The sequence below is a fragment of the Excalfactoria chinensis genome, chromosome 1, assembly GCF_039878825.1.
Source record: "Excalfactoria chinensis isolate bCotChi1 chromosome 1, bCotChi1.hap2, whole genome shotgun sequence".
Classification (NCBI taxonomy): domain Eukaryota; kingdom Metazoa; phylum Chordata; class Aves; order Galliformes; family Phasianidae; genus Excalfactoria; species Excalfactoria chinensis.
Genome location: NC_092825.1, coordinates 92047131 through 92064679, shown reverse-complemented (window position 1 = coordinate 92064679; position 17549 = coordinate 92047131). Strand labels below are relative to the sequence as shown.

Sequence of the window (17549 nt, the reverse complement as noted above, 5' to 3'; positions counted from 1 at the left end):
GCTTCATGTGAAGCTGAAATACAGGCTTCAAATAAATTAAATCCAAAGGTCTCCTCAAAAATGTACAAAATAAGTTTAAAACTCACTAGGATTAAGAAAATCAGACCTTCGTGGGGACAGAGGAGAGATTTACTCTTCCATGCCTGTCAAATTCCTCAATGAGCATTCACATAAAATACAAAATACCAGAAAGCAGGGTATAGCCTAGTGTAGACTAATACAGATTTAGTGAAGTTGGTAGGGTAGCATGAATTTATTTGGGTTATGCTTTGCCCAAAACCAGAATTAAACAAGTTTTCTAAGTATAAAACAGGTAGTAGTAGTGACCATCCTGGTGTCCTTGAAGACTAAAGGTTTGAGGGAACACTGAAATTGTATTTGAAGAAAAGGTTCACTCATTGCTTTGTGATTCCATACATTTTCCATACATGTATTGATGCTTTTTCAGTGATGGTGCTTATATGATTTTTATTTATTTATTTATTTATTTTCCCCAAGATACTGTGAAAGTTTTTCATTTTGATAAAATCTTGTATTTAGATGTTGTGTGTAAGCCTCAAACTGAAAATGAAGCCCAAAAAATAGGACTGATGAAGCAAGCCCCAATATGATGGACAAGAATTACTCTGTCAACTGGAATAAAACTGGTTTCCATAGTCTTTCTTAATTGTTCACTGTTACTGAAAGAGGCAGATGGAGTGTACCTTGTGGAAAACAAATCCTATGCTTAGAAATGTAAATCAGAATTTGTAGTGAGTCTGTTGATTGTAATGGAATTTAGAAAGAGCTAGTAATACAGCAACTTGAGTTAGAAATCTATTGGAAAGTAATTTCAGATTAACAATTTCCTCTTTTTAAAATCAGCAGATAAAGTGATTCATGCCATTTGTGAGGGATGTTTTTATTGCTCATTTCTTTTCAGCATCAAATGGAAGCTCTGTTTCAATTAAAAATTAGTTCATCTAAATCTTATTCACATTTTTTAGATCTTCCACCACCACCTGACCCACCACCTGGGCAGGGTTTAAGGCAGCAAATAGGCCCGGGCCAGCGTGGAGGCTCGGCAGAGAGGAAAGGAAGCTCTCTTGAAAGGCAGCATGCACCCAGCATAGATGACACAAAGAGCTCCTTGGACCGGCAAGCTAGGACGTCACTAGAGTGGCAGCGGCAAACCCAGGAGTGGATAACCTCTGCAGAACGCCAAGAGGATTTCAGGAAAGTCCAACACAAGCAAGCATTTGGATCAGGTGCGTGTGTGCTGCACCAGCCCAGGCCTTGTTTCTTCAAGCTTTTCAGCTAAGGATTTCTGTAACTGGCAGGAGGCTAAGTTTGCCCTCCATCCCTGCATTCCTGCAACACTGAGACTCATGACAGAAATTTTTTAAGAAGGCAAGGTGAAACGGGAGCTTTCAGTCCACGTTCTTTCCCTCCTGCAACCATGATATCTCATTAGCACCTAACTGTGCATTCTTTGCATTGTTTTGACAATTAATAGTGTTGTCAAGCATGGCCGTGGGAGAAACAGGAGCAGTTTCAGGAAGGTAGGGAAGAAGGAACAGGTTTTTTTTTAGTATTTTCTATCAGACATATTTATTTAGACATAAGGGGCTGTGTTTTCTAGTTCTTTCAGCCTCGATCTAAGTTGGCAGTAGTTGTTTTTGCATGTCTCGGCATTAAGGCTGATCCTTCTGAGCTACCCACACTCCTTCCAGCTATATTTGTAACACTGTCTTCTCCTTAGTCAAGGATATGACAAAAGTAACATTCATCTACTAGGCCTAGTAAGATGATGGCACAGTTGTTCAGCACAGGGACTGCTCAGATTGCCCGAGTGCTGACTTTATCTTTTAAGTGGATTTCAAGTCTATAAAATGTGTAAAGGAGACAATGCTGACCTATAGTTTTAGTTCCACACTATTTGCAGATCACTTCTTTCAGCCTGCAAATAAAAACTGCTGTTCCAAGTCCCCTTACTAGCGATTTTCTTTAGCCCACTAATCATGTTATCCCAGTGCTGATTAAAGTGATACAAAAGGACAATTGCTCAAAGACAATTTAAAAAAAAAAAGTACATGATCTTCCTCTAGGGCTACACCACTTCTTCAAGTCTGTACGTAGCTCCCCCAGTGACACTAGATGTACTTGTATTATTCTTCTTTTTCCGGACTTTATTCTAATACTAATTTTCCTAGTTAATTTAGCACACTGATATAAATGACATTCTTAAAAAAAAAAAAAAAAAAAAAAAAAAAAAGTAAAATGCTGGCAAAGCTGTCATGGGGACAAGATTTAATGAGTAAAGTCCTCAAAAAAAATAGCACTACCCATATTAAAGATGTAAATATTTTAAACGCACTCTATTTAAAAATATGACAATAATGGTGCCATTTTTTTAATGGTACAATGGTTCCCTCCAAAACTGTCAGCGGCTGTTCATGTTGGTAAATGGTAATATGAAGTAACAATTTAAAAATAGTATTGTTATGTGAAATTCGTGGAATCATTTAGCAGCTTAGTATGGAAAAGGTCTCAACGAGGTCTCCCCAGATTCTTCACTTCTCTAGGCTAAACAAGCCCAGCACCCTTATGTCCAGCTTTTCATCCACCAAGACTGCCAAGACCTTCCTGGCAGGATTGCTCTCAATGAGTTCTTCTCATTGAGAGATCCCTGGGGGATCTTTCTGGGGATTGCCCTGACTCAAGTGCAACATCTTACACGTGGCCTAGTTGGACATCATTATGTTCTCCTGGGCCCACTTTTCAACCCTGTCCAGGTCCCTCTTGATGACATCCCTCCCTTCAGCTGTACTGTTCATCTTGGTGTCATTAGCAAACTTGCTGAGGGTATACTTGATCTCACTGTCTGTGTCATTGAGAAGGATGCTGAAGAGTGCTGGTTCAAAGAATATCCCCTTGGGGACATAACTTGTGCCCAGCCTCCACCTGCACATAGAGTCATTGAGCACAACACACTGGCTGTGACCATCCAACCAATTTATTCAAATAGTCCACCTTTCAATTTCAAATCTCCAATTTTGAAATAAGGATGTAGTGTATGACCATGTCAGAGGCCTTGCACAAGTCCAGGATGACACCAGCTGCTCTTACTTTGTCCACCAATGCTGTCAACCCATCACAGAAGGCCACGTGATTTCTTAGGCAAGATCTGCCTTTGGTGAAGCCATGTCGGCTGTCTTAGATCGCTTCTTCATCTCACATATGTCTTAACATAGCTTCCAGGAGTATCTGCTCTGTGATCCTCCCACAGACAAAGATGTGAGGTTCACTGGCCTGTAGTGATCAGGTCTTCCTTTCTCCTTTTCTTAAAAATGGGAGTAATGTTTTCCTTTTTCCAGGCACAGCCACAATTTTTCAATTATGCTGGAATAAATTGGCAAGCATGTCAGCCAGTTCCTTCAGGACCCTGGGACGCATGTCATCCTGCTCCACAGACTTTTATACATTCAGCCTCCACAGACTTTTATACATTCAGACTCATGAGATGGTCTCAGACTTGCTCTTCTCTTACAGTAGGAGGGACACTGGATCCCCAGTCCCCACCTTGAGGTACAGGGATGTGAAACGCATGGCAGACCTGATTGCCAATGAAGACTGAGGCAAAGAACTTGTTGAATACCTCAATCTTCTTTGTGTCTGTGGTTTCCATTTCTCCCTTCTCATTTATTAGATGGGGTAAACTGTCCTTTGCCTGTTTCTTTTGGCTGTGCAGATCCTTGCTACAGCCCAGACTGCCTCCAACTTCAGTGTTTTTTAGTGATTTTCTCAGCACTGGTGAGCACCAGATTCAGTAACGCTTTTCCTCAGACTGCTCTGTTCAATACCTGGACCAGGAAGTTAACCTCAACAGATCCCAGGAGTCTCCTCGATTGGTTGCAGCCCTCCATGTTGCTTCCCCAGCAGACATCCAGGTGGCTGAAATGCTACATAGTATAATGGTAATTTTAACTAGAATGTGAAAGTTGTGCAAACATACACAAAATATCACAATATATTTAATGCATCTCATTTCTTTGTGAACAAAGATTAATCATGCTTGTCTGACCTTCTCAACTAGAACTCTTCTCCTTTTCCTCCAATTTTAAGAGCACAAAGAGAAGATATCTGTTATTCTGCAACACAGAGAGTATTAAATTAGTAGTAAATTTCCCATACTGCATGACTTGCATTTATCTGTTCTTATACACAAAAAAAAATTTGGTCTTGACACTTCCAGTGCCTCACCTGAGCAATAAATTTAGGTCTGGACAGGATAACCAGGGTGAATACTTGTCCTTTCTTCATGACAGAGGTTGTTGCAATAAGTGTTATGGTTTTTCCCTAGTAGGGGAGATTCAGTCCTTCACATCTGGTATGTCTTTCTTCCCATTCTAGCTTCATGCATTATATCTTTCTTGCTCTGAACCCTTTTCTCTGGTAGACTGAAACAGGCTACTCCTGAATGGAATACTTATTTATGTTATCTATATATTTTTTAATTATGTTACTTGTGCTTCACTCCTTTTCCTTTATTAATGAGAGATGTTTGAAAATATTTTCTCTCTCATTTTTCAGTAATTTCCAAAGGGGGTTTTCATTAGATATCCACTTCTGTAAAATATCTATTTTGCAGTTTAGAGGACTTTATTTGGACCTTGCCAAGCCTTGAGTGAAATTCTGAAAGCATGATCATTGGTTCGAAGGCAAACTGAAGAATATATAATGTTGGGAACCGGGTTTTCACTGATTGCCTTCTGAATAGAAAAGAACTTTGAGTTCTTGGTAGTAGTTTAACTGGAATGCTGCATATCAAATAAGACATTCTGAGCTACCCTTCTGCAGTAAGCAGTGATAGATCAGGTTGCAATTGTTTCAATAATATTAGTAAACTCTTAGTTATCTCCTGAGGTATCAAAACGTCTTACTACACATGCATACCCAGATTTTGCAGAGGTTGAAATTATAACTTCAGTTTGGCTCAGTCTTTCATACAGAAAGGCACTGACAAAGTCTCCTAATATTCTTTGCAAGACTGAGGCATGGGTACTGCTTGGGATACTGCTCAATGAAAGTAAGCCTATTCTAAGGATTTCAGACACTGTCATTTCATGTGCTAGAGTGTTAAAAAAATCTTAGCCTTTATTTTATGTCACAATTGCTTATTTTATGGATTGCATTTATTTTTGAGGGCACAACAGATAGTTTAACACACCATATGCTCCATAATGATAATGCACTTTATATTTATTCATGGTTGTTTTTTTGTTTTTTTGTTTTTTTTTTTTTTTTCTCAATATTTCATTGAACCCGAAGGAGGCCTTATCCTGAATCCACAAAACAGGAAAACAAATCAGTTGACAATATATGTCATCTTCAAACTCTTTTGTAATGCTAGTGACTTTTCCTTCCATCCTCTAAAAATGTATCCAGCTTTCTGCTAAGCTGATTTATGCTGCTTGCTTTATTGCTGCCTTAATGCAAGCTGTTCTGTATTTCAGCCAGCCTTTGGAAACCAGGTTTGCATCTGATTCTGTTGTTAGGGTTTGATATATAAAGATCAGGTAACATAATTTAAAAGGCTTTGGCTGTTAAATGACATTTTACTATGTCTTTTAAGCAATTATTTACATTTCAGCAAAGACAGCATGGTCATAGCACAAAGCACTGATAATACCCTAATGTCCTGCTGCACAAATATTCTGGTTCCTTCGGCAGGACCATAGGGAGATAGTTTGGCAGAGAAGGAAGTTGGGTGTTTGCCCTCTTCTGCAACAGATTTACCTTATGAAAAGATTCTGTTCAATAGGAGAACATATGGGGAATTCCTGTATCCTACACACTTGTGTTAGTTGACACAAAGAATGAAACTCGTGTTTCCTCCACAAAGGTAAATTGCATTTCTGCCACAAATATGTTCTCATTTATCATTTCCCTAAGTTAATTGTGTGCCACTATTGCAGCCTTCACAAAGTCTTCATTAATAAAAATAAAAGCATATCTATCTTTCTTTCTGCCCATCCCCACCTAGTTTTCTTTCGGCAATTCTGTCCTCTTTCAAAGAAAGTATATTTCTACCAATCACATTCTTTAAGAGTAAAAGCAATAGAAAATAAAAAATAAATAGGAAAAAAAAAAAAAAACAAAAAACAAAAACAAAAAACACAAAATCCAAAAAACAAAAACAAAAAAACCCAAAACCACTTTTATCCCAGATTCACTTCAAAATAAACTAAATAAACTAAATAAACTAAATAAATAAATAAAATTTAAAAAAAAAAAAAAAAAAAAAAAAAAAAAGATTAAAGGAGGAGATACCCACTGATTTCAGAAGGAGCAATTTTTCTATTTTTGCTAAGGATATATATTTCAGTTCTTTCTTGCACTGAACTATATTTAGAAATGTCTCTTTCTTAACTTCCAAGACAGTGAAAGTGGATCATATCCAGCAAAGAAAATAGTGCTTTTATTTCAGTGTTAAATCAGTGCTGCTTTTTTGCCTCTTAGGTCAAGATTATTACAGTATCGTCCAGAAAATCTAATCAGATGAGATGTCTCATTTTACTTGATGTTATGTGAATATATTTAGTCTTGTGCTTTATTGGGTATTAATCCTGCTCTCACAGGCAGTTCATTATAACAGATCTTCACTAAGGAACAGGCAAAATGAGTAAAGTAAGCCGTTTCCTCATAATGAACATGAAACAAGCTGCAGGAAGATTTACTTACCCAAAATACTACAATTACTAATGTTATATACAATATAGTATGTCTCAGTGTTATTCACAGTCAGTTTTAAAAATAAAAAATAAAAAAAATCTTCAGTGTACTTTGCATCATTAGAAATTACTGAGCTGCTGGAAGCTAATTTAATTAGCTGATATTGCACTTCTTTATCTAAATTGATTGGGGTAATGTTACCATAATTTAAACTAAAGAAAAGGAAAAAGCACATTCTTGTACGCTTGAAGCAAAAATCTAATCATACCTGCATTGTTTTGGAAGTTGTATGTACATCTAATTTAATTAAACAATCAACAATTTGTGATCTATTCTTCATAATGAATCCAGGCTTTTTATAATTAATACAAACTGACTCATGAGTTTACATAAAAGCAAGATTAAGTTTATGCTGGTTTCTTTGTCTATTCAGTACAACATTGAGTTGCGTATTTTCTTTGGTAAAATTGTCACGTTATAAAGGAAGACAAAAGACATACACCTGAAGGCAAGGAATGAATATGATGTCCAGAATAGAATAGTTTTTTAATTCCTAGTGTATTCATTTTGGTTTGTTTTGTTTTTTTAGAAGAGGCACTGGTACCATATAGTAAACCCAACTTCCCATCCCCTGGCGGCCACAGCTCTTCAGGAACAGCTTCTTCTAAAGGATCGACTGGACCTAGAAAAGGTGAAGTCTTGCGAGGAGGTCACCAATGCAATGCCAGTGACCTTCTCGATGTAGGCTATGTGGGATCAAACAGTCAAGGACAGTTTACTGGTGAATTATGTAAGTTTATCTCTAGCTGTAGTTCAACCCCTCAAATAGAAAAGAAAGGGGTTAAAAAAAAAAAAAAAAAAAAAAAAAAAAAAAAAAAAAGACAAATTATAATCATTGTGAAGAGAGAAGGAATTGCAGTGTGATAATTTTACCCAGATCTTATTGCCTTCTGCAGTATTTTTCCAGTGATGACAAGTGAAGTTCATATACTCTTTCATTTGGACTAGTTCAGGTCTAATTCATGCCAAGATTATCTACTTATTACATCTTTAAATTTGTAATGCTATTGAGAATAAAAACATTGACAAAATTGAACGGAGATTCTAATAATTTAGAATTTACTTGGCAAAGTATGATGTATTTGTCATAGAAATGCCATTGGAGACTTTTCTCAAAGGAGTGAATGAAAAATGGTGCTAAACTTGCTGGGCAAATTGATGTCAAGGTTGTGATGCCTTTTCCTATGACTTCTGTTGCTTGCTGTGAAGTATTATGTACTTCTTGACCATAGATGGAGGGCCTGTTTTTTAGCTATGTATTAGCACTATTTCCAAGTTGCAAATCCCAGTTTCCCAGGCCAGGGAAATCACTCTGTACCTATTAAATCTTTCCTAAAACCATGTTAATGCTGCTTGCATGACAGTGGTACTTGATGTTAGAAGGTTTGAGTCTCTTCCTTGAAGTAGTATAACACCATCTAACCTAGCTCAGGCAGTGCAGCTATTGGCAATTCTGCCTCCTATTTGCTGCAATGAAACCCTCTGTAACTAACCACCTACTGCTACAGTTTGTAAGAGATATTGGTGCAAAAACCCCAAAATGACGTATCTCAGATATGATGTTGGTAAGTGCTGAATTTTAGCATCCATTGATTTTCATCTTAGAAGTAATTCACGCCTTTATCCAAATCTACTGATTATTATCCTGCACTGCTTTAACATTGCCATGGGCTTTGTTTGGTGGTTTTTTTTTTTTTTGTTTGTTTGTTTGTTTCACCTTATTACAATCACTTTTTCTCTCTTTGTTTCTCTCTATAGAGTAGTTGAGAAGACACATTGCAAGCTGCTCTGATGGGCCATCAGGGCTGAACTCATGGAAGTGATGACACTAAACAGTGCAATGAACATTTTCTTTATTTATGTACTATTAAAAGAACTGTAAATGCAATGTAAAGACACACAGCCACACATATCCCACAGATACTTGTGTTCTTCTCTTTATACACCATCCACCTTAAAATACTCCTTGTCAGGAGTATACAAAAAGAAAAAAAAATCACCCTCCAGGATGAAAAGAATTTCTTTCTGTATATAATTTCTTTTGTTGCATTGCTATGCAAGTTCACCTTCTTTTTAGCTATGTTCATATTCATGTCTGTTTTTATTGGTCTGTTGTACTATATGTGAATTAATAGGCTGTGGTGCCATATATTAACTTTTAATTGTGTAACTTTTATGTTTAAAGTTTGCACTGCAATTTTATTTGGTGATAAGCACAAAACTCTACTCCTCATGACATGAAGAAAAAATGAGACTGAATGTGCGAAGAAGGTTTACGTACTGTAAGCTACTTTGGATAATGCTGGATGTAAAGGAGTATGTTAGATGGTTTTCCATTGGGGCGTAGAAATGAGAAAGTGACAGGCAAAACTGATGTCAATGAAGACATTAGAAACAGATTTAAATCTTTTAAAAGCAGACAACATGGTTGTTCTTACTATTTAAGAAGGGGTCAGAAGTTGGAAGTTTGAGTTTAAAGAGTGAATATGAAAATTAACAGAAGCATGAGATGGCCTAGACCCTTTCACTAGAATGATTCCCTTAGTATCTTTTTTTAGCCATCCAATGCCATTAAGTAAAGGTAAAGATAAACAAACCTTGCTACAAACAAAAGAAATTAAGGTGTTTCACTAAAGCTGTTTTATATTGCAGTTTTGAAAGAATTATTATCATTAATTTCCACAACCCAAAATATAAGTCAGAAATTTCACAGAAGAAAGAAACAGTATAAACTCAAGGAATACCGAGTGAGTAGTTGAGAATGCAATTTATTATTGAGACATATTCAGGCTGCTTCTGAAAAAAACTAAATGTCAGAGTATCTTATTTCATCTTTCCAATACATGTACAGTACAATAGTAAATAGAGCTGCACCACTGAAATTCATGACATTAATTGTTTTGATGCAGTCTAGACAAACCTTTGTGTTCTGTTAACTGAAGTCTGTGAGAGCTGAAGCTGATTTCACTAAATTTTTAGTGTTGGAAGGATAGTAACAGTCAAATTATTGTTTTAAGAATATTTTTTTGTGATGCAATACATTGAAAAAGTTGGATATAAGCAAAGAAAATCTGAACTGTTTTTTTAGTGAGTGGCTTCACACATTACTATCATGAGGAAATAATGCATGTTTTTACACTTTTTGAATAAACCAAAGTCTGTAAGTGGACATTAATGACAACATCCTGTCTCTTCATTAGTTTTCATGACTTTGTCCAAATCTTCTGTACCTCTTAAATCTCAATGACTGAATTGTCAAACTTTTCTTAGAATGTTGTATATAGGTATCGCCCTCATTTGCTTAATTTAAATATTGCATCCTACAGCTGATTTCTGTTAGTCTATTTCTGACATGACCATTTTTCCATGTGAATACACTTTTCGTATAATCAGTCTATGTTGTTTTATATATTGCCTTGGAGCTCACCAGTATTAAGGACACTTTTAGTAATGGCAGAATTTTAGAAGAGTAAATTTCAATACTAAATATGTGTTGCTTTCCATGTCATTAACTTGTTCCATGATAAGATAAAACACGACAGCCATCAGCTATAACTCAGCACTATCAAATTTAAAAAAATTTTAGTTAACTTCCTTAAGGTCAGGACTGTTATTTAGCAGGTTACAAATCAAAAAAGTTGAGATAAATGAATGCATTTATCTGTATAAGTGACCAATGAGAATATGTAACCATTATTTAAAAATGAGCAAAATTGCTCAAGCAAGATAAAGAAGGCATCATATATACACATTTTCGAGTTTTTTTACTTTGTTATTATCATATGGAGAGAAGATTATTCAGGGTATAATTCAAATTGAATTATCTGGAAAAAAAAAAAAAAAAAAGTTTAACTAGTCACCAATTGAATAGTTTTAATAGTTCTATTAATCTGAAAGCTTGTGCTGAGCTTTGGTGGAACACCTTACTCACTATATCCTAGTTAAAATTCAGTATCATTAAAAGTCGATGAAGCCATCCCAATTACTTTCAAATATGTGTTTTATCTCTTCCACTGGAAAGTAAATGTGTGTCAGTATTAAAGCTGTGCAGTACCATGATATTCACTAACTTGTCCATCTGCTTCTGTACATTTTTGTTCATTAATAATTTGCCTACGATATTACATAAAGTGTTGTTGTGTATCGCAAAGTGTCTCCATTATCTTACAGGCGATGTCTCTTCTTTTTTCTCTCTTTTCTATACAGTGTACTTCCAATGAACCACAGTACATATTTTTTAAAATGCCATTTAATTTACTATTTTAAAAGAAAAATTCTTTTTTTTTTTTTTTTTTAATGGAAAACATTTATTGTGAATAACGTGTTTAAAGAAAAGGGATGTTGTGGCAGCACTTAGAATTGTTTTTTAATTTGTTTTTTTTTTAAAAATATTTATTGGCTACAGTTTGTTCACGAAAAAGTATGACCTCTTAATGTGTTTCATTGGTATTGTTAGTGCAGCAAAGTTTAATTGGCATAAAAGTTGGTTAATAGTCCTGTTGAAGTGTGTATTGTATATTTACTGGGGCAAAAAAAAAAATAAAAATAAAACATTCACATTTCAAATCTATGTTAAAATACCTTGAGTAAGGAGTCAATATGTGAAAATCCAAACTGGTAACAATTAGGCAATAATAACATAGACTGAGCTATAATCATCACTGTCCACTTACAGGTAACAAAGATCATTTTATACCCTGTTTTTTGAACTGTGTTAATAGCTCTCTTACAAATAGCTCAATGGGAAACATCATCTGCCATAGGGATTACTCATGAGTCTCCTCTCCACGTTGGGAATAGTTGTACCAATGTAATTACACTGATACAGCTATTCGAGTGATTTATAGACATACTTTGTCAGTGTACAATAAGGGCTGCAAACACATGACGTACCTTGCTTAAAGGCCATAATCTAGTACAAATATACAAACCTGTGTTCAGCAGTTCAGAACCCTCTCACCCAGGGTTTTATACTGGTGGCACTACTGCCAACCCAGAATAGGGTATCCCCAGGATGTATACATAGATGCTAGATCACATTTTCTCAGTCTTTGCTTGAATATATTTTAAATGTGGGAGGGCTGAAGGATCGATTAATAAATTGTTCCATGTACTTCAGTGGTGTATTGCTGCCATATCAGTGATTGGAGCAGATATTTATTTTTTTGTTTTTAATGTTTCTCAAGTCCTTATCCAGGTCAGTTAAAATTTGAGTACATTTTTGCTCTCACCTGAAATACCACAGAAAAGAGTTCCTTGGGGAAGGAAAAAAAAAAAAAAAATTAAAAAAATTTAAAAAAAAAAAGAAAAAAAAAAGCATGGAATGTTTTAAGTATATTTCTTTAACAATAAGCCAATGTAAAAGGTAGACATGACTGTTAAAAATAATACTATGCTGGCTTATGCATTGCCAGTCAGGAGAAAAGATGTGTTCTAAGGCTGGGAAAGAGTCCTCACGACTGACAGAGGAAAGTTGCTCAGGCTGGGGGAGATTCTGGAATTTTTTAAAATACAGGCAACTTTTTTGAATTTTCTACAATTTATACACTGTTTATTTTTTGTTGTTGTTTGTTTCTTTGTTTTTATGATTAATGATAGTTAGGAAATTTAGTAGGGGAACTAGAAGGAAAAAAAATGTTGGCTAGCAAGCAGTCTTTGGCCATCAAGGCTCTTAACGCATTGCACAGTGGAGTGGTGGCATCCAACCACTTTGCTCTTTCTACCTTTTTTCCCAGTTTTTGTTAGACAGACCTCTCACCCTGCCTACTGCTTCCAAACCCAAAATAACAACTACGGCTTAAAGGTATCTGGTGGGACTCAGCAGAGATGTGGGATTGAGCCTGTGTGCTCTGAATGTGGACAATTACTAGGTGTATGGGGAGAGCTACCTCTGAGCTCTGGCACTGATGTGAGAACTTGCTTGCTCTCTGCCTCTGTTTGACTGTGCAGCTACATCCAGAAAAACCTCAGCTCTAGTTGTCTAAAGCATGCCACAGTATAGCAGCGTCTTCTAATTTGTGACTCTTCATTCAGTCATTACAGATCATTCAATGCCTGCCTCTCACCACATGTCCCACGTCTGAAATTCTGAAATTGCATATGCTGACATTTAGGCCAGTGAGGTTGTTATTCCAATCAATGCAGCAGAATGGGAAAAAAAGAAAAAAGAAAAAAAAAAAAAAAGAAAAAAAAAAAAAAGAAAGTAAAACAACAACAAAAAGTAAATCTTGTCACTTCAACACAAACCTTTTAAAACAATCCTCAAAAAATCATAGAACATGAAGTGTTTGATATGTATGTGTTTGGTTTGGTTTTGATTTTATTTCATTTTCTTGGCTATTTTTCTTAGCTATTATTGGTCTTTCTTCACAAGCTGCTAAACTCTTCCTCCCCCATTCTCAAGCACTGAATAAGTTATGACATTAGAGAATACTTACATTTGTGTACTTTCTGTGTTACAACTATCAACAGCAAGGTCCTCAGTTGCATTCACTTCAATTGGTCAAAGCCAGATGGAGAATTAAATGTTTGTGATTGTTATTTTCTTTTTTTCTAAAAAGGCCTGCAGCTATTTGTGCCGACATTTGCTCCCCATTTATGCTGATCGGTGCACCTTTTGCCTTCAAGGATGCCATTAGTAATTCTTGTTTGCGTTCAAAAGCCGGAATCCATTGTGCAGCACTTGGAGAGCCACTTGGATGCAGGTAAAGAATATAACAGCTTGAGCGAGTGCTAATTAGAGCCAATTAAACTTAATTGACCTCCTTTGGCAGAAATAAAATAAAATAAAATAAAAATGTAGAATAGAACTTGGTCTGTCACTGCAAAATGAAGATCTTGCCTCCAAGCATGAGTGTGAAGCTCAGTTTCATGTATCAGGCTGTAGCAATTAAATAACAACCAGGAAGAGTCTTGCTCCATTTTTTTTTTTCTAGTAACTGAGCTCTGCTCTATCAGGGTACTGCAATAAAAGTAAGATTTCTGGTTCACTCTATTTAAAAACCTAATTTTTACAGAGCAAATGAGCATCCCAAGATACTAATGCTAATCTCTAGGAATAAATTGGCAGACAAATTCAAGATCTCTTTTGTAGGTAAGTAATGGCGTGAACATAAAGAGATGATTCTACGCCTGCAAGTTGGAAATGGCTCTGTTGAGAGGCTGTATCTGTGCTGAGCAGTAGGTGCATGCCACAGTGTGCCTGGATCAGTGCCTTGCACATCTGCCAACAGTTCAGCACAGCTCCCACTGCACCTTCCTTTCAGGTGTCCTTCTGTGGACCTCTACTGGGAGGGAGATGGCTCACCAGACCTACCCGAGGTTGTGGTGTTGTTGGGCTGGGCCAAGGGGAACACAAGGTGCACCACTGCCATGGGTGCCAGAGTGGGTGTAACCAGAGGTATCAGAAGAAACGTGAGGAGAGAGGGAGAGAACAAAGGGTGGGAAATGTAAAATTGTATGAATTCAAAGGCATGGTCAGTGCTAAAGTACAGAACACTATGAAAGGCCTGTATCCAGCTTCAATGACTGTGTTTTGCTTGGTGTCATGATTTATCTATTTTTCTTTATCAGGAACTGAATGCAACTGATTTTGCTGCTAACTTGGCCTTACTATTAACAGCAATAAAGGTGTTAGTCAGGTGGGGACTTCGATGTGACCAATAGCATCACTCTTGCTTCAGGGAATGTTCTTGTGCTGGCTTGTTAATGAATTTCTTTCCTAATGAGTATCATTAAAAACCCTTTGATTAGCTATTTGTGTGAATGCCCTTCCTTTTTCCTCTGAGCTGCTACTAGCACAAGTGGTAGCAGGATTTTGCCCTAGGCAGAAAGCATGCAGCTGTATTCCTTTCCTCATGAATACAACTCTAAGGCAAACTGCAGTAGGAGAAGGGGGGGGGGGAGGGGGGAATTAAAAAAGCAGATGAGTTGAAGTTGCTATCTTCACATGTACAAGCTGAACAGGCGCTAGCATTCAGATGAGACTGTCATTAGGGGAAATGAAGAGCAATAGGTAGCAATGGCGAAGCGTGTAACAATAATTGGCATACACCTCGAGTGCCAACAGGCGAAGAAACAAATAAAGCTATAACCTGCGGAAAGGCAACGCCAGAGAATAAATGGGCCGCAACAAGCAAACAAAAAATGCCATTTCATAAAATGTAGTAAAAAGCCCGGAAAACAAAATTAAAACCAAAACAAGGCATTTCACATCCCAGACCCCTTAATGAGATATTGATGGCATAGAAATTGCCTACATCTATGCAAGACAAAAGAAAGTCTGAGAAGCACAAAAACAATTAGGAAACAGATTTGGCAATCTCGGGTTTAATAGAAAGAGATGTGGCATAGCAGAGTACAATTAATCACCAACTGCTTGAAACCCTTTCTTCTCCTGAGCTGTTGTAGGTCTTTCTTTGCCCCTTCTCGTCTTAAAATGACAGTCGCTTGATCCAGTTTGTGTTTAAAACGAATATCTCCCTTTTTTTTCCTTCTCCAGACACCAAGTCCACAGAATTACAGATTCTGATACACAAATACATTCCACTTACACTCATGACACAAGCTTAAAGCTAGCTGCAGCCTACCCACCCCCATCTTCCTTATTCTCTTTTTCCCCATCAGGCAGTGAGCTTCATCTGCATATTCTCTGTCTTGTTGTTAGGCATACGAAGAAGCTTTTCTATTTTTGTCTTTCTCTGCTGAGAAAGCTGTATCAGGAGCATCAGACTTAGAGATTTCTACAAGTTCACTTTTATGTTTGATCTGTAGAATTTGAGGTTTAAAATAGGTCACTGGGTGCCTCTAGAGCATTTCTAAGGAAGTGAGAACCACTGCTGAATCTAGATTCGAGTGTTTTAACCCTGTGTACTGAGCCTAAGAAATTCAGGGTGGATGATCACACTTGCAGAACTAAGGCCATGTGTAGTAGGCTGTGTCCACTGTGTCACATGTGGTTCTTTGACTCAGTGTGCACATTTTAGTAGCAGCAAGGAAATGTGCCTTAAAACTTGAAAACAAATAAGTAACTCTACATAGTGACAGCCTGAAAGTAAATTTTGGGTATGGTGAAATCAGTGATAAAAATTTATTCTTCTCTTTAATAAAAATCAAGTATTAGATTTGCACTCTGGAGTGAAGTAGCAGATCTTTGCACATCCAAAGACTGGACTTCTGTTCTGTGTACCATACAGCCCTGGGACATGTAAATATTCTGGTTTTTATTTATTTATTTTTTAATATGAATATTAGTATATATAAAACCTGCATCCAAATACAAAGCTTTGAAATTCTGTCATCATCCATATAGGCTTTTGGGTCTCTGGCAAGTAGGAATCATGGAACGACTTGGGCTGGAAGGGACCCCAAAGATTATCTAGTTCCAACCCTCTGCAGTAGCAGGGTTATCAGACACCAAAAGAGGTACTAGATCAGGATGTCCAGTTACCCAAATTCAGTGTTTTCATAAGCACTTATTGCTAAGAATACTGTAAGAACCCCCTGAATTCCCTTTCCATATTTCTGCATTCTTTTTGGTCTTGTACAGGCCCATGAGCATAAGCAGACAGCAGTTTCAGCTTTTTGTTGCCAATGTATTACACTTCTGATTTCATTGGGGAATTTAGGAGCCATGACTCTCATAGATTCTATTGTCAACAAGCTAATTAGAAAACAATGGTGAAAGCACCAGACCTCTAAGTTCTGCTAAGTAGCAACCTTTATACTTTAGCTGAGAGTAAAACCTTTCAGTACTTGTCCAGCTAGCTTTTCTTTAACTAAATTCATCATGTAACTATAGCATTTGGTAATATCCCCAGTGCACCCATCAAGGTGATGAAACTTCTCTTATTTAAAACTGAATTGCTTTAATCAGGAACTCCTACTTGGACAAAATCATGGACTTTGTGGGACAAGGATTAAATTCCTACTTGCTTTTGTAGCAGAAGCTTGGTCTCTTGGTCTCTGTTTGGCATTAGGTGGGATGTGTTTGACTTAGGTCTTTGTTCTACTGATGTCCCTGACCACCTCTCTCCCTCCTGGACACACCCAGAGACAGAGCAGCCATGGGAGTGGAAGTCAGGAGAAAAAAATGGAGAAGAAGACTAAGATGACCTACAATATTTTAACAACAGCTTTCCGTAGAAAAAATATAATTCTGTTTTTCCAGCCAGTTCTATGGCCTACTGTGGGTCAGCTGATATACATAAATACTTTTTCCTGATGTCAATTTTTTTCTTTAGATTTGGATAAATGTAAGTAGCTATCTCAGAAAAATGAGATTTTATTAAATAAAAAACAAACAAAAAAAACCCCACCACCACCAACAACAAAAACAAACAAACAAACAAGCAAAACCCAACAACATTAACAACCAATGTTAAGTACCAGGATAACGTGGGGATGTTTTCAGAGCAGGCCTCTGACCATCAATATTAGGACGTGTCAGTAAATTGATTATAGTTCGTACACTGTTCCTACTGCTGACAATAATAATGACAGAATGCTTGTAATTGGTCCCAAGGAACTAAAATGAAACAAAATGCTTCCCCTTTTTTATGGTAAGCATTGCTTTTCTCTCTCAAAGACTCAATATTATCATAGTCTTAAGGGTGTTCTAAAGCATCTTGCGTTCTTCACTGTCTTAAATCCATTTATTAAATTGAGTGTTGTTGAGCATGAGGCTGACATTTGGTGATTCTCACGCAGTTTCTAATAGCTGCAGGGTGTTCATTTTTGGAAACAGTTTCATGATGCCACAGAGTGTCTTCTTTGCT

At 36.8% G+C, this 17549-nt stretch overlaps 1 protein-coding gene across 5 annotated transcripts in view; it reads left to right on the top strand.

Moving 5' to 3' along the window:
• Positions 1-10602, top strand: part of ROBO2 (roundabout guidance receptor 2) — an 862371-nt gene extending 851769 nt beyond the window's left edge. For all 5 annotated transcript variants that reach the window (XM_072326598.1, XM_072326582.1, XM_072326591.1 and 2 more), the window contains 3 exons: positions 987-1247; positions 7304-7405; positions 8533-10602. In XM_072326598.1, the coding sequence (XP_072182699.1) occupies positions 987-1247; positions 7304-7405; positions 8533-8537 (368 nt within the window). In that variant the 3' untranslated portion in view covers positions 8538-10602. The remainder of the gene's footprint in view (positions 1-986; positions 1248-7303; positions 7406-8532) is intronic.
• The last annotated feature ends 6947 nt before the right edge of the window (positions 10603-17549 follow it).